We start from the raw sequence: 22,168 nt of genomic DNA on the forward strand, positions 1-22,168 counted from the left end.
AAGAGCTAGGCTGTATATCCCTCCACTCTGTTTTCTATGTTACTGTCTTGAAGCTTGCCTTCTTTTCAGGCAAATATGGTACCAAATCCAGTAGGTGTATGTCTGGGCTTTCACAAAAAGCACTGCCTCATAGGCTGTCTTCAACAAACTGGCTGTGTTTCAGATATCAAGAATGCTGCTGTACACCAACTCTACCCTGCCTGACTTCTGTCCCATTTTAGGACAGCAGTAATCAGATGCCCTACACAGGATGTTGGGGTGGAAAATAGGAGTGCTTTCACCAATTCTATCTATGCTGATTCATCATTCTGAGGGAGTGTTCCCTGCAGAATCCAAACAGGAACCTGATAGGCAGACAGTGAGTGTTTCAATCACGTGATTGGTCAGTTTCTGTGGAGGACGAAACTTTTAAAATGATTGATTTCAATGTGTGTGTGTGTGTGTACATATTTACGATATCTACAGGATTTATAATGTCTACATAAGCCTTCACCCCCAATTTCAATACCACTATGAATTATACACCATATTGCTTAGTGTTACAGGAGTTCCATCAACCCCATCAGCTGTATGGAGGTCCTGGGAAATGTACTGGCTCCCTGTGAACAGACTCCATAAAGTGAGCTGAGGAAAACCTGATTGCCTGCATTGATCAAACAGTAGTAACACTGCACAATATTTTTTTATCTGATGGGACAACAGGTATGAACATCAAGCTTTTGAATACAATGAGCAACATTTTGGTTGACTGCATATAAAAAAACTATTATCCCCATGTTCAGAAGGGTCTGATATATTATTTTCCCCCTGTAGAGTGGATTCCAGGACACCCAGAACAGAAATGATCACTCCACGGTCTAAGAGTCAGTGATGTATCCTTAACATTTAGGACAAGTCGTCCCATTGGTTCTCTAGTGGAATGGAATAAGTGAGTGTTCATTTACTTCCTTGGTAAAAACGAATTTCACGCGTTACGTTTTCATTCCCAAAAGTGGACATCCTCTTGCGTTCCAGTGGCTGGACTGCCTGGTCTTCCTAGCCTGCATTGTGGTTGGATGGAGCTGACGATATGGACGTCACCAGGCGTTAGAGCCCTACCGACACAGTGAGGAGAGAGGGCGATCCAGAGATCCGCCGGTACCATGGCTGCCATATTGGAGAGGAAGTGATTCCCGTCCGCTGAAGAAAAGGGGGACACGCAATACTGATAAACCAACGGAGGGATCGCTTGCGCTACACCCAACAGACAGTAAAAAGGGGTGCGGCCTCCGTTTGCTTTTTTGCCAGGAGCCGTTCCTGACCAGGATCTAGTTGGTACTGGGGTTTTTAATCCCAGATCTCGGTGAAGATGGCGGACCCGGCAGAGTGCACCATTAAAGTGATGTGCCGTTTCAGGCCCTTGAACAGTTCAGAAGTGACCAGGGGGGACAAATACATCCCAAAATTTCAAGGGGAGGACAACGTTGTCATCGGGGTAAGTTTATCGAGTGCACCGGGAATTTCTTTAGCTAGCCAGCTAAGTGCTATTGGTATAGCATAGATGGCTAATATTAGCTAGCTCATTTGGAATGAACAGCTAACGTTAGCTTGCTGTCTGGCTAACTTAGCTAGCTATATTTCGAGGGGTACAAAGCCTAACAGGCAAGGGCAGTGTCTATGCGCTGTCCGCCCACATTGACACATCACCGCAATAGCTAACTTTAGTGAGCAATAAAAGCATTTGTGCTCACAAGTATGATAGCTAGCTTGGCGGCTTGCTAGCCCGCCTGTTACTCATAGCAACATTAGGTAAATCGACGAAGGGAATCGTGTGACTTGTTTATTTTTTTGTTATCGCAGCAATCGGGCTAACTGAGATAGCCAGGCGAATAATTATTGGTGTTGAAGTGACCGGATGCAGCGTTAGCTAGTTAGCGTAGCTTTAATAAACTTATTAGTCAGACGCTCAACTACATCCAGGCGGAGTCTAGCTAGCTAGCTAATCAGTTAGACTAACTAGATAGCATGGTCATCGGTTGGTACGTACCGGTATCTTAGCTATGTGAAATATGCGTCAGCTTGCAACTTATTACTACATTGTCGAGCCAGAAATCCACCTGATCGAAATTCATAAAACATTTCAAATGGGAGTTTATCATGGTTAAGACTCTAGATCAGGTTCACGGCCTAGCTACTTTGTGTCCACTCGGTTCAAAACAAAGACGCGCAAGGCCAACAACGTCGTAGATCCTCGCCGTCTCGGATAGCTAACGATAGCGCTGCCACGTAATGAATCAATCGAAAATCGTTTGTTCCGGTTGCTAGGGCGCGTTTTTGATTGCACTGTATTGCTAATTACAGTTCATTGCTTTGCTAGTTGCATTGCTTCGAAGCTGTGTGGCCAGATCACGTTAACAGTTCAATAATATTTAGCTACCTTACCGTTGGCTAGCTGGCAAGTAAAAATAGGGCGTGTAACAGGTGAGTTTTATCTGGTTAACGTTAAAAAATACAACTAGCCATACCAGTCAATAATAATCAGTAATGAGTTGTAGATTGCTCGCTACAACTCGAGAAGGATGGGTCTCATTGATAACGTGAGCCAGTTAGCCAGCTAGCTGACACCCTTCTCGCCAGCTTGGAGGGTAATGACAACGTGACCAGCAAGGTCACACTAACTTTTCTGGAAAGTAGTTAAAGTTAGTTCATTTGTATTCCAAGAATTAAGACTGTACCTACCTAGCTAGGGTAGCTAGGTGGTCACAATCGAGAGAATGTGGCGGTATGCTATGCTATGTTGAATACGCACGCAGTTAACAGCCAGACACCTAGCCAAGCCCGCCCAGGGTAATGCAGATTTGGTCCGCTTCGAATAAAGAAGTGCTTACTGGGGCTTTCTCGTGAAATTACCATGGTTAATTTTGTCACGGCCATTGTCAGGTTAGTATATTAGTCTTATAATGTTTCAAATGTCTGACAGTTATCTACAGAAGGACTCCTCTTTGAAGTTCAGCAGAAATGGCACGACACTGATGAACTGGTGTTGCAAGCTGTTTTTGAGCTGTAACCACACTCGTCAATATTACAGTGCATTGTAAAGGGACGAGTGTAAGTCGCTGTTGCTAGCCGCAGTCAGGAATCGCACAGTATTTTTAGCTATGGCTTACACACTTTGTCTTGAAAACCTCAAATGACCCACAAAAATACAATAAAAAAGTAAACTTGTGAAATCTGCGAATGTAAGCACGATTGTGCAGGAATCTTCTACAGGGAGCATTATCAACGCTGCTGCTCAAAACGCCGGAGAACAGGATGGAAGTCAGTGTGGCTCAATCAGAACCATGTGAATTCTCGGGGCCAGAGGAAGAAGTTCAGTTTCAGGATGAAACTGGTCATGATACCGGGGATAAAGCTGTGTCTTTTGCCATGAAACGGCCAGTAGCTTTTCATTCAGTTCATGAATTAATAAACATATCGCCACAGCCACCGCAGTGTCTTCATAAAACGCTTATACGTGAACAAATAGTTTTTAGAAGTAACATACATATGTGGATACCGCTTAGTTATACGTGGTCACGCATACGCCTATCTAGGTTTCTGTTTCTGGTTTTGAACTGTTGTTTCACTTTAGCTGTTAGCACTGACATAGGCCTGCAGTGCTGATGTAACTCCTACAGTCAATCCTCGTTTCTCCACGAAGAAACAATGAAAATACAGTCTTGACACATTAAATTATCGACGTAAAAAAAATGCGTTCAGCATCTCGATGCTGCACAACTGAGAATATGTTTTATTTAGGCAAAACTAATTTCAGTGGGAAATGCAGTATTCTTTTTAAAGTCTGTGCTTTTTTTTTTACTGACAGGAGTATGACAGAATTACAGAGTGAAATCTTAGTAGGGGTGTCCTCAGGTGGAAATGTAGTTACTCAGTCATGAGCAGTTATGCTCAATAAGGTGTAAAGCACAACCCTGAGCATATTCACACATTGGCAATATGTTCTAGCAGGACAGGTTAAGATTTTGTATCTGCCAGGCTGGGGTCAGGGGTTGGGCTGACAGAGACAGTCTTAGAGAAGCCAGTCTTCGAGAAAGCTGATGACCTGCAGCAATCTTACGCTCTGTTTCTCATTGGACTTCCTCTGACTCAGAATGTCCCCTCTCCTGACTTTGCTGTCCTTTGGCAAAAGGTACTCAGGTTCTTTTGAAATTAGAGATATTATGTGTACGTGCCAGCCAGTGGTAATGTACTCCTGCTTTATGGCTGCCTCAGTTTTTGCGATTTGTGCCTCTCGTAAAATACCCTTTTGAAGTAATAATAAGCACCTCCTCAGCTAGTCTTGGTGGGTTTGTATTTCTTTCATTATGCTTTTCCTTCGCAGGGTGCATATATTAAGTGACACCTTTGAGTGGAAGGCCACTTTATTTTAATCTTATCTTACGGCTGTCAAATGAAATTTCTAACTGCACAGCAGCTGTAAGGCACAGCTTTTCCCTGTACAATTCTCCACAGAATATGGGGATTTCTCAGATATGGCATTGCTTTCAGACTACTGTCCGCTTAAAAACAATGGAGTAAAGGAGTGTAGAGAGAGGGTAAAAAAAAGGCTTGTCAGACATTTAATTTTGCATGGGACACAATTCTCTTTGTGGGCATAGAATTACTGAATACGCATCAGGAAACAAAGGAGAGTATAGTTTCGCCGCTGTGGCAGTGTTTGAATTTTCTGTGGCGGCTTGTGCCCCTGGGTTTATTAAATCACACTTCACAGAAAGAGCTCTACAGAGCAAAAGTGTTCTGGAGTTCTTCTCACTAACCATATGACCCAGTAAAATGAAACCCTGGGGATTAGCTCCTGCTCAAGAACAACTCATAATTTATCTCATTAGTTATGGAAACTATGACAGCAAGTCTGTCCATATTACCTCAAATGCATGGGAATATTGTACCAGTCAGATAGAGGCCTCAGGACCCCCATGTTGCTATGACTGGTGTGTTATCACTGGCAAAGCCTCTGATACTTAGAGGGGTGGGCGGAGTCCAGGGGGAGGCTGTCATGTCATTGGTGCATGCACTGACTAGTGGAATATTTCTTTGTTCAGCCTTGTCTTTTAATAGATTCATGTTAGCTCATTTCCTACTTCCAGAGCTGAGGGAATGTGGTCCGCAGCTAGTGCTGGCTTGGGTTGGAATCCCTTTGTGTCTGTGAATGCACATCACGGTTTCTGGGCTTCACTCATTGTTCAGTGGCTGCTGCTGCTGCTGTTTTAATAACAACGTGTCTTTTTAACCCCCGGGCCTCCACGCCACGGCCCGCTTCTGCCGGGTAATCCCTTCGCGTCTCTCCTGGCAACAGATTGCCCACCCCTGCCCTCTCTGCCAACCAGAGACTGGCCGGCTGTGGGACTGGTGCTTGTGTGTGTGTGTGTGTGTGTGTGTGTGTGTGTTGGGTTGGTAATCTGGCGATTCGGCGAAGGTTCCAGCTGCTTCATGTCAAAAGCAGATTCTAAGTCTGCGGTCGAGCCCAGAGACTAGTCATTTTCAGGCTCCTGTGGGCTGTGGTATTTCCCTGACGGGCCACGCAGGTAGAGGTGGTTGTAAACAAGAAGTAAATCAGTCATCTCGTTTTGTCCCCTTGCAGGATATTTCTTCACCAGAGATGAGGCTTTATGGGCTGGAATGATTGAAATACTTTCCTGCTGCTATTCTCCGGCAGTCAGAGATTGATATCACACCGTAGGTCGTAGGGACCGTGCCTGTTTAACCCACTGCGTGCTTTGCATGCGCTCAGACGTGGGTTTCGTGTGTGCCTTATCTCTGTGAAACGTCCCACGATACGAAGGCCTGTGGTTTACGGTGGTAAAGAGGATTGGGCCTGCCCCCATGGCTGAGGCAGCACATGTCTGTTCCTCCTTTTCCCGCAGCAGCTGTGTGCCGAGTCTGCCAGTCCACTGGATTTCAGAGGGTCATGGTTAGAGCTAATCGCTGCTGGACTGGCTGGTGGTGTCTTATGCATTTCTTATTGGAGGGAAATAAGTCATTCATAAAATGGATGACGGTGGAAAGTCATTTCCACCTGCACAGGGAAAGCTGTGTCTGACATACTCTTTCGCTCTGTCTCAGAAATGGAAGGACTGGAAGTCCTGGAAGGACTCCAAAGCTGGTTAACGCTCCAGTTGTGTTGTTTTCTTGGACTCAGTTGACCCCTCGCTGTCCTCTGGGCCTATAGTCTCTTATAGGACAGTTCAGTGACTTCAGAAATCACACTGGACCTGATGTCGTGCACAAGCCTTGCAAGAAAAATTGCATTTCCCATGCACAACACACCTCATCCCAACTAAAGCTTTCCAGAGTGGTAAGAGTAAAAATTTTGTCACCATTCCAGCTCTTATCACTCATATGACTCATCTTGTCATTGTCTCGTTTAGGCAGTGGATGCATTTTTGTCTGTTTAGCTTGTCTTTTGTTGGCTGCGGGTCTGGCTGTGCCGTGATCTGACTGCCTCAGTGAGAAACTTAAATGCTGTCATTGAGCAGAAACCTCAGTTTCTAGTCTAATATAAAGTTTGATGTTTGGAAGGAAAAAGCACTCTCACTGACAAGATCCCCATACAAGTTCTGTTAGTCCACCCGGTCTCGTCTATTTCTGCTTCAGCCTTCAGGCTGTGTTTGCAGTACAGGGCAAGTATATAAGGGAAAAAAACATCTCATGAGGCTGACCCTGATATCTTTGAAAATCACACTCAGACTTTGAATCCCTGTGGGATTAGTTTCAAAGTCAGACTCTGATAATCACATTTTTGGGCCATGTCATGTGCTTGGTCATACCATGTAAGCCAAATTATCTGTGAGTCATTGTGTTTTACTGAACAGCAGTTCATAAGAAAGTTGAAATTGTTTCAGCGGCAGGAACTAAGCTGAAACGCAGACAGCTACCATTAAAAGAATGCGTTTTTGAGTTTGGTCAGGTTGCTCTGTGCCGGCTGCTGATGGACTGAATTAGCCTTTCTTGGTCTACTTGGAGACCTGGGTGTTGCCCCTAGACTTCGCATCACGTGCTGAGGGAGTTCCCCCGTACCTTGCACATGCACGCACATTGGCTCGCTGGCTCTCCTTGGGTGTGTAACAGCCTGGGGCAAAGGCAGGATTCTCTTTGATAGGCCTCCCACTGACAGCTTGCTCACTGTTAGCCCTGCTGGTGCTGCTAGTTAACAGCAGTTCTCCTGTGTTGAGCGCATCCCTCCTCCAGAGGGGACATGGAAATCCCCTGAGGATGCTGCTACCATGCTGGACCTCCACTGTGGAAAAACAGTGGAAGGCTCCATCCTCCATGTGTGAAGACATGCTACTTTATAATGGTGTACTGTTCTTTGTCTCTGTTTCTGGTTGACGGCTGCCCAGGGACCGCTGATAAAAATCAGTTTGTGGGTAGTGTCAGGGCTGTTCCATCGCTGCGGTTTCCCATAAGTCGAGGAGATATGTATTCCCACCTGTCACCATTGTTGCAAGATCTTCAATAAATTTTCCCACACTCCGGTTCCAGCATCTTCTACCATCATGTGTTAAGATGACGCAGTTGGCCAAAGTGTGCTCTCTCTGCTGAGTGCATGAAACGGTTAACATTTGGGTGTCAGTCGAGTGTTGTCGTCTTACAACGGCAGAAATGAACTCGAAGACAAAAGGGTAACAAAGACCAGTGTGTTTTCCCCGTCGAGTTTCAGCTTCGGTTAAACCGGCGGCTGGACCTAGCTCATGCCGTTGAAATTTCCGGAATTTGAGAGTGGCAGCTAAATCCAAGGGGCAGCTGCCAAAACTGCTGATGCTGATTGGACACTCTCATTTTTCGAGGTTCCACAGTCATCTCCCCTTGCATTAGAAAATATTTCATTAAAAAAAAAAATGTACCGGTTAAAATAAAAAAAAAAAATTATGTAAACATACATTTCAAACTCACAAGGGAGCTGTGTGCTTTTTAAGAAGTGTGTGGGTCTGGGGGGAAAATGGTCATTTCACTTTGAAGGAATAAACCTACCCGTGGCAGTAACCAGGACATTTCTGTGTGGAAAAATATATTCACTGTAATGTAGACTGAAGTGTGTGGTGTCATTAGAAGAGCAGTGTAGTGAAAGTACCCCCAGTGAAGACGGATTAAATTGGCTGATGATAATACATTAGCTCTCCTCTGTGGCTCTTATTTTGATTTGTCATTTTTCCCCCCCGTTTTTACTCAGATCTTGAATGTATTGTGTGGAGAAATACAGCTTTAAAGGGATTTAAGGGAATTAATGTCCTTTTTACTGGCAATAACTATCTCAAAGCTGTTAACGAGTTCTTAAGGTGAACAATCAAACCTGAGTAAAAAGGATTAGACGTCAGGTTCCTACTGTAATGCCACCTTGAAACATGGCTGATCGGCAGCTTAATGGAGGAGCACTGAGCCTGATACTGTAGAGGGGAAATTTCCATGTTTCTGTATGCAGATTGCTCATCGCCAGGCCCAGTTAATGTTCTTCAATATTTCTCGCTGGCTGTTATTGCCTGCTTGGAGCAAAGTGATGCGTATCTTTATGTGATGTCTTTATTTTTGTATGTACTTGCGTAATTGTTATGTAAACCTATCTTTAGGCTGTAAGGCAATGTTTTCAGGGTTTCTCAGAAGCACCGGTGACTGTTATGTCACGGAATAGAGTGTAGATCATGCGAAGATCATTACCGATGATGTTTCTGAAAATGGCAACCATTTCATGTACTCCCCCGTGTCAAATGGTTGGTTGCTTGTATGCAGTCAGTGTGGGCAGACCTTTTACGCCATCATTACCCAGCTCCAAAAAAAAGCACTAAGGCAGAAAACAGTGACAGGCCCTAGCTACCTCCCATTGCTCATGCTGATTGGACGATGACCCTTGAAGGCATACTGTGTGATGCACAGTTGATTTTGCCGTGGCTTTAACGCAGAGCCACTCTTTTGCATTGCATTATATTACACTACATTACATTCATTTCTCAGGTGCTGTTATCCAGGGTGACTTCCAGACGCTCTGAAACAGTTTTATTGTTTTATTTATCTGAACCTGTGCCCATCCACGTGCGCTCCCGCTGTGAGAGACTTGTTCTGTGTTTGCCTCTGGGCTGGGTGCAGACTCGTCGGTTGTTGCACACTGTCCCCTCCTCCTCCTCCTCCTCCTCCTCCCCCCCGCACTCTTGCGACGACTCCCGGGTGTCCCCGGGCCTTGCTGGACGGCTGCCCGGCCAGCCTTCTGGAGTTAATGCTTCCTCTGCTGCCGTGGCTCCGAGTCCCGTGACTGCCGGGTCAGCTGATGACAGCGCGGCAGGATAAAAGAGGTGACCGGGGACGGAGCGGGGCGGTGCCAACCCCTGCGCCCGACCCGAGTCGGGTCAGAACCGAACGGGCTGGCCCGCGTCCCAGCTCTTTTGGGGCCTGCGTTTTAACTTTCTGGTGGAGAAATATCACGTGTTTATTGCACACGGTGCATTTTAGTCAACGGTCAGCTGTTTGAAAAAAAGCAGCGAATGAGTTCCAGTAAACTTAAATATGGAGAAGGTGTGTCTCTGTCTTCTTGAACAAATACGAGATTTACATATGGGCTGACTGATGTTCCTCTGATAACAAGTGCCTTCTTCAGAAGGAAAGTCGCATAGCCGTGTGTGGGTGATTGTTTGTGGTCGTAATTACAGGTTATACAGCACTCCAGCTTCCTGTTTGACTTTGAATGGCATGGCTGTTTACCAACTGGGAAGTGACTGCTGCATGGATTACCCATGTCGGCTGAAAGGGACCAGGATACAGGAGTCACAGTGTTGGCTCTGTGTGTGTTTAGCCTTTTTAACTCTTAACGCTGAGCGGTCAGCCGAAAAGACAGGGTAAAGTTCTGCTCTGCTGGGGGGGGTTGAAGGCTTCCAAACTGAAGGTTGCCTTGCAGTAGTCCATTTTGTAGTAGCAGCAGTTGTTGCATTTTGCATCCGTACCAGAATTCTGCAGCTGCTTAAGATGCACAATCGGTCTGAGTTGTCCCACGAGCACCGAGTGAAGCCTTTAACCCCGCTCGGCCTGTGGATGGGGAAGGCCCGAAAGCCTTCTGTGGAATCCAGCGCAGCCTGTGAGGTTGAGCTTTGCTGCCTGAGGCCCTGATCCACCAACATCCTGGGACAACCGAGTTTGAGAGGCAGCGGCCTGTAGGGCGGGGCACAGACCCTCCACCCCCCACCCCCACCCAGCTGATCTCCGGCCGGGTGACGGTGCAGGGGGCTGGGAACAGCATGGCGGTGCTGTGTGTCTCACAAAGCGCCGGCTGTCCGTGTGCTGCTGGTGTCGGAGAGACAGCTGAGCTGCACGAGGTTAGCGGGGGAACAAAAAGCGCTCTCATCTTCTCCCTGCCCTCACAGAGCAATGGTGTGTCAGTGAGGAGTGCCCCTCCCCAGAGTCTGCACAGCTGCCGTCTCGTTGCCGTCTCACTGCCGTCTCGCTGCTGGCACCACATGTGATATTGGCAGACGTGATACCCCCTGTCTGCTCACTGTGAAGTTCCCTTACACCATGCATGTAGTCATATTCTACTCATAAGAGCACCTGGTAGATATGAATAGTGGCTTACCTTGATTTGGATTGATGATTTTCCCTGAACGTTGACCTTTCTTGTTATGCTTCGCACACAGTCTTTTAAGACCTGGCAGCGTTCCACATTCCATTCATTTTGCATCAGGTAAACTATTAGCCAAATAGTTAACGGCTAAAGCTATTAAATTAATCACGGTCCACCACACACCAGCTCGGTTAATAAATCCTTTTAAAATGTCATACCTGTTCTGACACCCTTTATAAGGCGTGATTTTCAGGTCTGCTCCTCGTCTGGTACAAATAACGGGTGGACCGGTGGAGGAATGTAGTTGAGATGGGGCGGTGCTGGGGTTGGGGTGCAGCGCACTCAGCTGGCCTCTGTCTTCTGCCCCCTCTTGTGCATACTGGGGGTAACAGCTGTCCCCATGTGATCTGTAGAGAGGTCTGCCTTCATTTCCAGGAACTCCTTTTACCTGCTGCACCGAACCCAAGAGCAGACGCTGCTAATGTAAAAAGCAGCCTGGGGGGAGGCTCTGAACAGCGATCCTTCATTGCAGACCCCATTATTTGCACAGAGTGGCGAAAGCACTTATCTGATAGTGTCACCAAGCAGTGAGCACTGGGCAGTGGCCGCAAGCTAAGCGCACGTATGTGATCATTCCGATGAAACGATAAATCAAAGGGCAGATGCTGAAATCTGCAGGGGATGGAAACGTCCTCTCTCGTGTGGAACTGAGGCAATTTTAAACTCTAATTGGTGTATTCTGGGGCTGTCTCATGGCCAAAATATGTGGCTTGTTGTTGAGAGTAATTAGCCTATTAGGAGAATAGGATATAATAGATCTAACATTGAAACGCGGTTCTCTACTTGACGAAAGGCAGGAGAGACCATGGGTTGTTATGAACCAGTCAAACGGCTTGTTACAGATGTCAAGTAAATCCTCGTAATGGAAGGAACACAAATTGAACTTAAATGTACAACTCTTGTTTCTTGGCTGTTTTAGGGGAAAACGCACTGTTGCAACAACCCGGTCTCACCAGTCAGTGTAAACAAAGGATGATATTCCACCTCTTTGGAAAATAATGAGGAGACATTAGAAATTAGGAGAAATTAGAACATAAGATAAAAGCAAGTTCTCCATTTTTATCATTTGAAACCGTGTGTGTTCGCAGAATCATAATTCTGAAATACAGGGATTTAATTAGCCAAACGTCATAGCTAACATTGCTAGGCATAATTTTAGTTGACTAATGAGGGCTTGCAACCTCAAATATGCAGCGAGCATCTGTGCGTGTGTGTTGTGCAGGGTTTTGTTTGTGTTTCTGTACCGGGCACACGCTTCATCCATCCTGTTTGAAATGGTTCATTTAGGTTAAAGCTGTCTGACATTACGTCATCGTAACTCATCACATGGGAGTGGGATTTACTTGGGCGAAACAAGGATAATCCAACCAACTATAGGTTTAATGCATGGTTAAGGTAAACTCACTGACTGGTACGGTGCAACTGAATGAAATAAATGGAAAAACGGACAAGATCAGAGCCCTGTTTTCTTTGTAGCTGTGATGCAGGGAGGGTCTGTTGTATGTAGGCTATTATAGCGTTGCAGTTCGTTAATCATTGATACTGGTATGCAGTTCCAATCATGTGCGACTATAAGTGCATCTGAGAAGAATGAACTGTGAATATGTATTGTTTTGGAGGTATGGTGGTGTTTTAGATGTGTAATTGCTTCCAGGTGGGGAAAAATATGATCGCTAAAGCTAGTTGGGAAATTTGGCAGCAGGGTTCTGAGGGAAAGCAGCACAGTGCCCCGCCCACATTGCTAGTGTTAGTGCCCTTGTGCTCGTTTGACTGGACCCCCCTCTCAGTCTTGCTCTCTCTGCTCTTTATACCTTCACCTGAAATTTCACTCATTCAACATCATTATCTTTGTCATTAAATAAATGTGCCTTCCCGTTCCATTAAAGCCAGGTGTGCTTTGGTTGCTGCTGCCGGTTTGCCTGTCCACTCAAATTGGACCGAAACGCGGGGTCCATAATTGATATTGGCTGGGGATACTTATAGCAATTAGCGGGTGAAAGGAACAGTATGGAATGGCAGCTTCACAATGCGCAAGCAGCCGAAGGCTTTTTGTGCCACGGAGCTGACAGAACCAATAGGCTGTTAGGGGTTTATTAGGGCCCAGGGGTGGCAGGTCATTACAGTAATGCTGCATTTCGGGGAAGTCTAATTGGCCTCTAATCCATACTTCCTTCCTGTCACAGGCTACCCTAATTATAAACAGCTCCTTTTACCCCTGTTGTGTGGTCAGTATTTCATGTCTGCGGTCAGCAGACCGGCTACTGTTAGTGGCCCTTTGTTTCTCTGTGTGTTTTGATTGCTGTGCGTGCGTGCGTGCGTGCGTGCGTGCGTGCGTGCGTGCGTGCGTGCGTGCGTGCGTGCGTGCGTGCGTGCGTGTTCGTGTGTGTGTGTGAGTGAGTAGTGCTTGCTGTTAGTCAGTGTTTATACTGAAACTTACGTTTCCTAGCAATTCAGTTCTGTAGTTCTGTAACTAAAAGGCATAACGCATGGACAACACGTTGTTTTACACTTGCAGTTCGTGTCGTGGGCAGGCTCGCTTATTCATGGCTTACATTTTCACAAGTTTCCATTTGTGCACATGGGTAGCTATTCGGCAGCTCAGGTAAATCGTCATACTCAACTGGGAATCAAATCGACAACCTTCAGGTTGCAAGCCCAGCACATTGTCATTGTCAGTGTACGTATGTCAGTGGTGTGACGGACCGTAGTTGATCCGTGCACCCCTAGCGTATGCGTATTTCGACTCGTCTCTAAGCTGTGGGGTCTTTCTGTTCCTTGTATCCTGCAGGGGAAACCATATGTGTTTGATCGAGTGTTCCAGTCCAACACCACGCAGGAGCAAGTGTACAATGCCTGTGCCCAGAAGATTGTCAAAGGTAGGTTTGCGCTCAGCCCCATTCTCGCCCACATTCTCGCCCACATTCTCGCCCCCATTCTCGCCCACATTCTCGCCCACATTCTCGCCCACATTCTCGCCCCCATTCTCGCCCCCATTCTCGCCCCCATTCTCGCCCCCATTCTCGCCCCCATTCTCGCCCCCATTCTCGCCCACATTCTCGCCCACATTCTCGCCCACATTCTCGCCTCGCGTTCAGCCTGTTCGGTACCCAGTTTGCCTTTTGCTTACAGCATATATCTGAAAACTGGAATACGCATTGCCCCGGTGCACTTTGGCTGTTTGATTGTAAACCTGTGCCTCCTTCCTTTCCCACAGATGTTCTTGAGGGGTATAACGGAACGATATTTGCCTATGGGCAAACGTCATCTGGTAAAACACACACAATGGAGGTAAATTAGAAGTGATCTTGTATTATGCATACCTTTTTTAATAGGATGTAACTGTAATAATCTGTGCATAACTGTAACTATATAGAAACATTTTTCATGTTTCTTTTGCATTTTTGCATGAGGTCTTGTTTTTAGATGTTATAAATAATGATGCTGTGAGTTATGTGCCAAATTTGAATGTTGTTTTATGGCTTTCTTTCAGGGAAACCTTCATGACTCAGACGGAATGGGGATCATCCCAAGAATAGTGCAGGACATTTTTAACTACATTTACTCTATGGATGAGAACCTAGAGTTTCACATCAAGGCAAGTGCTGCGTATCTCACATTCATTAACGGAAATGTCTTTGACTGCCAGTGCCTCATAAAACCAGTTCAGTATAATTAAAATGCCACTGTCATATTTACCATCTCGTTGAATTGCCCTTCAGAAGATAATTGAACAGAAGGACGAGAGATCTGTGGCTGTGTCTGAGAACTTGTTGAAGTGGCTCGCAGTGTTCTCCACTAATGAGCTGAATTGCTTCCCCAGGTTTCATATTTTGAAATATACTTGGACAAGATTAGGGACCTTTTGGATGGTGAGTTTCAGAAAAGCTGCTTTTTTATTATTATTATTTTGTTTTAACTTCATTTCAGTTTGTGTTGGTACAGATAATTGGGTACGTTATGTAACATCTGAGTATTGAAATATGATTTGCTGTTCGAAATGTTGCATTTTTAAAACCTGGGAAAATGGGTTCCGTTCTGTGAGAATTTTAGACCTAGACTCTGGCTGATCCCAGATCAGTCTAAATGCATTTTATTGTCAATACATATAAAGAAATTAGTCAATTCATTAAAAATTTTGCCTGGCTTAAGCAACATCTGCCTACGTTGACTGTGTTTCTCTCTTGCAGTGTCAAAGACTAACCTTTCGGTTCATGAAGACAAAAACAGAGTCCCCTATGTTAAGGTGAGGCATTGGTTTTCAGACAGAAAGTCCCCTCTTTTTGCAATCATGTTAGATGGCAGATAAATGGGGAAAATGCACTCCCTTGCAAATGCCAAGCTACTTTGTTAGCGTACGCTACATATTCAACAGCTGCCTGTAAGTGCCTGCAGTTATTGATTTTTTTTTACTCTGCCAAATTCTGCATTTTGAATGAGACAAATGGAAGGTCCCTATTTTTTTTGCAAACTAAGAGTTTTGGGGTGTAATCTCAGGGGTGCACGGAACGTTTCGTCTGCAGCCCGGAGGAGGTCATGGACACCATCGATGAAGGAAAGTCAAACCGGCACGTAGCTGTAACAAGTAAGTAGCCAGACTGGCCATTTTGTGTTCCCCCACCTTCAGGAAGACCCGAGGAACTGCGTGTCTTCACCATTACGTTACGTTACATTCATTTAGCAGACACTGTTATGCAGAGCGACTTCCAGCACAATAGAACATAAGTGTATCTGTTCAAGTTGAATGAGCAACAGTGTCAGACCAGGCTAACAACACTTACAGAACAGTGAGTGCGATACCCTAAGTTAACTTCTGCACCCTGAATAGGCATTACATTACATTATTGGCATTTAGCAGATTTATCCAGAGCATCAGTTACAGTCACCTTGCGTCAATTACAGGTTTTTACAGTGTTATCCATTTATACAGCTGAATATTTACTGAGGCAGTTAGGGGTTAAGTACTTTGCCCAAGGGTACAGTAGCAGTGGAGGGGATTGCCTTTGTGGGGAATTGAACCAGCAACCTTTTGGTCACGAGTCTTGCTCCTTAAACCTTATGCTACACTGCCCCAAGGGAAGGGACAAGGGAAGCCAAGTATACTACCATATGTCAGTCACTCGATCACAGAATCCAAGACACTTTGCAATACTACACATGAAATAAAAAGCAAGAACAGTGTAACCTGCTGGAACCTTCACCATAACCTGATGGAACTCTGCATCTGGATATGGTGATGGACACCGCATAATGCTCCGTCAAACATAAAAGTAGTGTCCTGCTGTAAACCTACATTAAGTGGCTCTGCAGATATCACATGAAAGACCTTGGCAGCATTTCAGAAAACGCTGCTAATTTTAGCCGGTAATTGAAAGGTAGCGCGCCGTAAATATACAGCGGTGGCTCCGTGCATTGATGCCCTTGATTAACAAGGGCAAACGGATAATGTAGCAGAAGAAACGCCAGTGCACAGTCAAGAGGCTGAGCCTAATGGTTTCCACTGTAGCGTCCAGTGTCAAGGAGGTCACAGCCACGGATGATTAAAAGCTGTGGATGATTGCTACCTTGCAGAGAGACGTTTGCCGAAAGAATTCAACCACAGTATGCTGTGAGGAACGTGGTTAGGGACTCTTCAGGTCTTGGTGCCTTTTTTTAAAATGGATGGAAAGTTTGATTCAAACGTATATCGGGGGATTTTGGCTAAAAACCTGGTTTCCCTCCGTTCAAGCTTGGCTAAGACTTGAGCATTCCAGTGTAATGATTCAAAGCATGCATCCAAGTCTACAAATAAATTGTTAAGTTAACACACAATCAGAGCTCTGGACTGGCCATCACAATCTCCAGACCTCAGTCCAGCAGAACATTTGTGGTTTAAGCTCAAGAAAGCAGTTTACAGGGAAAAAGAAATCTGAAGGATCCTCATAAGACCATAGAAGGCATTTTCTCGCAGACACAAAAATATTGATTTTGTCAATGTCAATGAATATATTTTATAGCTGTGTGTATTTAAAGATGGTCACACACGAGGTTTTGCTCCGTTTGTTGCTGTTTGATTCAGATTATGTACATGTATATTCATCCATTTTTGCGCTTGCATTTCTCTTGTTAAATCATCCATTTATTGGCATCAGTGGATAGGTTTGCTGTGAACACCTTTTGGAGGTCACTGTGTATGTCGTCATTTTGTCATCCTCTCTGAAAGCAGGTGTCATTGTGCTGCTTGTGATCTTAAACTGCTCAGAGCTCTGTCTCCGTTTCTTGCGATTTCAGCAATTCTGGCTGTTCATGGTTCAAATTTGCCAGTCGCCAGCCAAAAGTAACAAAAGCACAAGTTCGTCCCGTTTCTGGTGCCCGCGTCTGACACCCCGCGTGGTCTTTGTGTTTCAGATATGAATGAGCACAGCTCCAGAAGTCACAGTATCTTCCTGATCAACGTGAAGCAGGAGAACACTCAGACGGAACAGAAACTGAGCGGGAAGCTGTACCTGGTGGATCTGGCAGGCAGTGAAAAGGTGGGTTTCCCCTCTGCCGGTCGCTCTGAACCCACAGCATGCATGGAGGAGTTGCTTCAAGGGTCCCTTTCTGCCACCATACCGATCTAACCTTCCTCACTTAAGCAGGGGATTGGCAGAGCGCAACAGCAATCTAGTAATCTGTTGTGTAAGTCGCAGACCGCATTAAATTCCCCATAGCAAATCCATTAGGATGTTGTGTCAGTACATTTTCATAATCTGCATTATTGCTGTATCTTCTTATGGGTGGAATAGCTCTGGAATCTTTTTTTCCCAGTTTCTAGTGTGTTATAAACTGCCTTGAATGGTTTTTGTGAGTAGCAAGGCTAAATCTTAAATCTCTGTGTTTTTACCATAATGGCTGTCGTCTTAAATGCTAGTGGTTAACAAGGGCTGTGCAATTAGCATTTATGTTTTGTGTGTGCGTGCCTGTATGCATGTGTTTTGTGTGTACATGGGTGTGTCTTTGTGTGTGTGTGATTTGTGGGTATGTGTGTGTGTGCGTTTGCGTGTGTGTGTGTGTGTGTGTGTGTGTGTGTGTGCGCGTGTGTGTGTAGGTCAGTAAAACCGGAGCTGAGGGGGCGGTGCTTGATGAAGCCAAAAACATCAACAAGTCTCTGTCGTCGCTGGGCAACGTCATCTCAGCGCTGGCTGAAGGCTCGGTGAGTACAGACCCGCGGTACCTCACCCAGATCTGTGTGTAAACCATGCATTCGGTTCTATAGGGCGGCCCCAGTGGAACGGCGAAGGCCCTCAACCTGAAGGTCGTGGGTGCAAATCCCAGACAGGGTGCCTGAAACCACTTTCCCCTCCTGGGGACTGAGGAATGAATCATATCCTTTGGTGTGAAATCAAAGCAAACTTAAATGGCAAAATCCACAGTGTGAGGAGATTTTGAAATGGATTACCATACTTAACACTGCTAATTACTTCATAAAACAGCTTTCAATGGCTGCCAATCCACTGGGGCTATACAACGCACGCGTGTAAAGTTGCACGATTTCTGTGGGAGGCTAAGCCTGTTCTGCATAGTTCCGTACTACAAAAATACATTCAGTATTTTCAGTCAGTTTGAATTACATTACATTGTTGTCATTTAGCAGGCACTCTTATCCAGAGCGACTTACAATTTTATATCCATTTGTACAGCTGGATATTTACTGGCAACTGTGGGTTAAGTACCTTGCCCAAGGGTAGAACAGCAGTGCGTCAGTGGGGAATCAAACCAGCAGCCTTTCGGTTATGAGCCCTACTCATCACCAGTGTGCCACACCACTGCTTGTCCTCACAACCAGCCCTCACAATAAGCACACAGATAAATTCTTAAGTTTTTAATTCACTGGATGTACTTTCCTGTGCAAACAGTTATCCAGGTGGAAGTCTTTCCCTGGGTTTTTTCCAACAGGGGGACAGTTTTTCGGAAGTAATCATGCATAATACCGAACCTGGCTGTGTTTTGGTTTTATCAATCTTGTTCTGATTTACATATTTTAATAACATATTGTAGGGCCTGCACGAATCCAGTGATAAAACTCGCACTCAAAATGGCACCGACAACACTAAACAATAGCCGCTGGCAGTGCCCTACTTCAGATTAAAAATAGTCGTGTTTTAATTACAGCTGATGTGAAAGGCACTCGTATCGGAAAACATCAGACAACTATTTGGCACAGTGCATTCTGCAGAAGGACCCAAGGCTCTTGAGTGAAATTTTTATTTTTTAAGGCTGTGGAGTGGATGTATCAGCAGGAGGCCTTGTACTTCATAATCAGGCAATAAAAATGCAGGATTAAAAAGCCACAGAGATTCCACCATTGAATGTATTTTTTTTTTTTTTTAAGTACGTTTATTTCGGTTTTGTCTCGTTCCATCTCTCCTTTAAAATCATTTGAAAAGACTTGTGGAAAAGACTTTGAAAAGAAGTGGTGCAGGTGGGGGTAACACCTGGAGTACTGCAGAAAGCAACGCAGAGTCTGTGCATGTTGCACACCTTTTGGACAAAGCACGTTTTCTGCTAATGGCACACGATCGTGGAGCTCAATACCAGACCGTTGTAAAAAGCTTCAGGAATTTAAGATTGGGACAAGGAGGTTAACCTTGACCGGCCACATTGTGTACAGTGCAACCAGAGACTTGTTTTTAAACAAATTGTCTGTTTTGTTGTGTTTGTCCAGGCTGAATTAAAAAAAGAAATTCTTGCTTGAGGGAGTTTCAGGGAGAATGTTCACCATTTTTCATCCCCCCCTCCTCCCTCCTTTAGACCTACGTTCCATACAGAGACAGCAAAATGACCAGGATCCTACAGGACTCCCTGGGGGGAAACTGCAGGACCACCATAGTCATCTGCTGCTCCCCCTCCTCCTTCAACGAAGCTGAGACCAAGTCCACGCTCATGTTCGGGCAGAGGTGAGACCGAGGGACAGGACAGAGAAGTAACCTGCGCGTTCATCACTGCAGCTGCTAATGGCCGTGACAGCACCTTGAATGAAAACTTTTTCGAACTGGGGACAACATGCCCCCATGCATTTTGAGCTTTCCAAATGGCGTGGAGCCCAGTGCCATGGTCCCGTTCTGTGTCATGTATTGTATGATATTTACATGACATTGCATTCATTCAGCAGACTTACCCGCAGTGACTTCCAGCACAAAAGGACAGAAGTGTATCCATTCAAGCTGAATGAGCTACAGCGTGACTCAGCCTTTAATTCACAGCATGCATCACCAGCCTCATGGGCCACTGTTCTTGTAATGTGAATCCAGTCGCTTGAAAACCAACACTCGTGGTTAAACATTCAGAAACGTGTTCTGCGCGATGGCGATCCTGAGGGGATTACCCCTGCCCCCCGTGCGAGTGTTAATCCGGCACGTTTCGCGCTTTCAGAGCGAAGACCATTAAGAACACGGTGAGCGTGAACGTGGAGCTGACGGCGGAGCAGTGGAAGAAGAAGTACGAGAGGGAGAAGGACAGGAACAAGACCCTGCGTAACACCATCACCTGGCTGGAGAACGAGCTCAACCGATGGCGGAACGGTAAAAAAAGCGGCAGCGTTTCCGGGGGAAAAATTACTGTTGGGCTGCGTTTGTCTAGGTGTCTTGCATTTGTGTAGAACAGGGGTACTCACCACTGGTCCTGGGGGTCCACAGTGTCTCGTGTCCTTGAATTATGGCCAGGCACTTAACTGTTTGATTCAACAAATCAGTGTTGTCCTGTTTAAGAATATTACATTACATTATTGTCATTCAGCAGATGCTCTTATCTAGAGCAGCTTGCATAGGTTATAATTTTACCCATTTGTATAGCTGGATATTTACTGAGGCGATTGTGGATTAAGTACCTTACCTAAGGGTACAGCAGCAGTGCCCCAGCAGGAATCGAACCAGCAACCACCTTTTTGGTAATTGGCCCTGCTCCTTACCACTACACCACACTGTCCCTGTAAGTGGGAGCATATAAGTGAACGAGCTGGAAGGCAGTCATCCATGACTAGACTTCACTCATCAAGATTTCAGATTTGCCTGAATGTATAGTGTAGCAGTGAATATCAGACTCAAGTCTACTGTGATGTAGTAGCCATGTGAGAAGGCACTGGGTGGTAAGTGTGATGTGCCCTGAGCCTTCATACATCGCCCCCTGCAGGTGAGAGTGTGCCCGTGGAGGAGCAGTTTGACAAGGAAAAGGCCAACGCCGAGGCCCTCGCCCTGGACAACGTGGTGAACAACGAGAAGCCGGCCTCGTCGCCCGGGGTGCCCGGGGTCCGGCTCACGGACGCAGAGAAGGGGAAATATGACTCGGAGCTCGCTAAACTGTACAAGCAGCTGGACGACAAGGTTAGACCTGCCCCCTCCCCAACAGCACGGCAGGGTTGCAATGACACCTGTATCAGGAGAGTCTACCTCAGTTTACCTCAAGACATGTTTACTTTTGGGTGTGTTTAACATTTTAGTTTGGTACATAGCGCTGAATGAGGGGATCTAGACTGTAACAAGCTAGACAAGTAACTAGCTCAATGAGCCTAGATCAGTGAGCAGAGATTATGGGAGAAAAAGGGGGCTCCTAAATCCCAATACTCACCTTGTTACAGTTGTTATACTTTCATGTCATTGACAGTGTTGGAATTTTTCAGACTGTTTGTAATAGCTGTGTGTGTGTGTGTGTGTGTGTCTGTGTGTGTGTGTGTGGGGGGGGACTGCTGTGTGTCTGTGTGTGTGCGCGTGTGTATGCGTGCGTGTGTGCGTGTGCGCGCGCGCGCGCGTGTGTGTGTGTGTGACTGTTGTGTGTGTGTGTGTGTGTGTGTGTGTGCGCGTGTGTGTGTGTGACTGTTGTGTGTGTGTGTTTGTGTGTGTGCGCGTGCGCGCGTGTGTGTGTGTGTACGTGTGTGTGTGTGACGTCTGTGTGTGTGTGTGTTTGTGTGTGTGCGCATGCGTGTGTGTGTGTGTGACGTCTGTGTGTGTGTTTGTGTGCGCGTGCGTGTGTGTGTGTCTCTGTGTGTGTCTCTGTGTCTCTATGTCTGTGTGTGTCTGTGCACGTGTGTGCGCATGTGTGTGTGTGTGTGTGGGACTGCTGCGTTTGCCCGGCAGGACGATGAGATCAACCAGCAGAGCCAGCTGGCAGAGAAGCTGAAGCAGCAGATGCTGGACCAGGAGGAGGTGAGCACCCCGCAGGGCGGTCTGTAAAACGGGGTTGTGCGCGCCTTTTTACCCCCCTCGGACTGGGGCCCAGACCGAGCCACGGGAGCCGCCTGCTTATCCAGCGCTCCCGTGGGCTTGAGCCCGGGCCCGCTGGGCCGGTTCCGAACCTGTCACACGCGCGTCTTTTTCAGCAGAAATAACAGCTCGGTAACAGCCGATCTGTTGCCAGCCCTACTTCAGTTTGACTGTAGAAAGAATCCTCCTGTCCATATTTACATTTACATTTACATTTATATTTATTCATTTTGCAGACGCTTTTATCCAAAATGATTTACAAGTGAGGCAAAATAAAAACCATACAAGGAGTGACAAGATTATAAGTGCTGCATGA

General features: G+C 46.0%; 1 protein-coding gene across 1 annotated transcript in view; it reads left to right on the top strand.

The window, feature by feature from the left end:
* The first annotated feature begins 1,066 nt into the window (after positions 1–1,066).
* The window catches only part of LOC118772560 (kinesin-1 heavy chain-like), a 33,268-nt gene continuing 12,166 nt past the window's right edge, over positions 1,067–22,168 (top strand). Inside the window, exons 1-13 of the mRNA XM_036521002.1 lie at positions 1,067–1,474; positions 13,428–13,515; positions 13,854–13,927; positions 14,130–14,234; positions 14,460–14,508; positions 14,827–14,882; positions 15,134–15,221; positions 17,024–17,148; positions 17,706–17,810; positions 19,409–19,554; positions 20,030–20,178; positions 20,786–20,976; positions 21,727–21,795. Of these exons, the coding sequence (XP_036376895.1) occupies positions 1,349–1,474; positions 13,428–13,515; positions 13,854–13,927; positions 14,130–14,234; positions 14,460–14,508; positions 14,827–14,882; positions 15,134–15,221; positions 17,024–17,148; positions 17,706–17,810; positions 19,409–19,554; positions 20,030–20,178; positions 20,786–20,976; positions 21,727–21,795 (1,371 nt within the window). The 5' untranslated portion in view covers positions 1,067–1,348. The remainder of the gene's footprint in view (positions 1,475–13,427; positions 13,516–13,853; positions 13,928–14,129; positions 14,235–14,459; positions 14,509–14,826; positions 14,883–15,133; positions 15,222–17,023; positions 17,149–17,705; positions 17,811–19,408; positions 19,555–20,029; positions 20,179–20,785; positions 20,977–21,726; positions 21,796–22,168) is intronic.

Source organism: Megalops cyprinoides, chromosome 2 (genome assembly GCF_013368585.1).
Source record: "Megalops cyprinoides isolate fMegCyp1 chromosome 2, fMegCyp1.pri, whole genome shotgun sequence".
Taxonomy (NCBI): Eukaryota; Metazoa; Chordata; class Actinopteri; order Elopiformes; family Megalopidae; genus Megalops; species Megalops cyprinoides.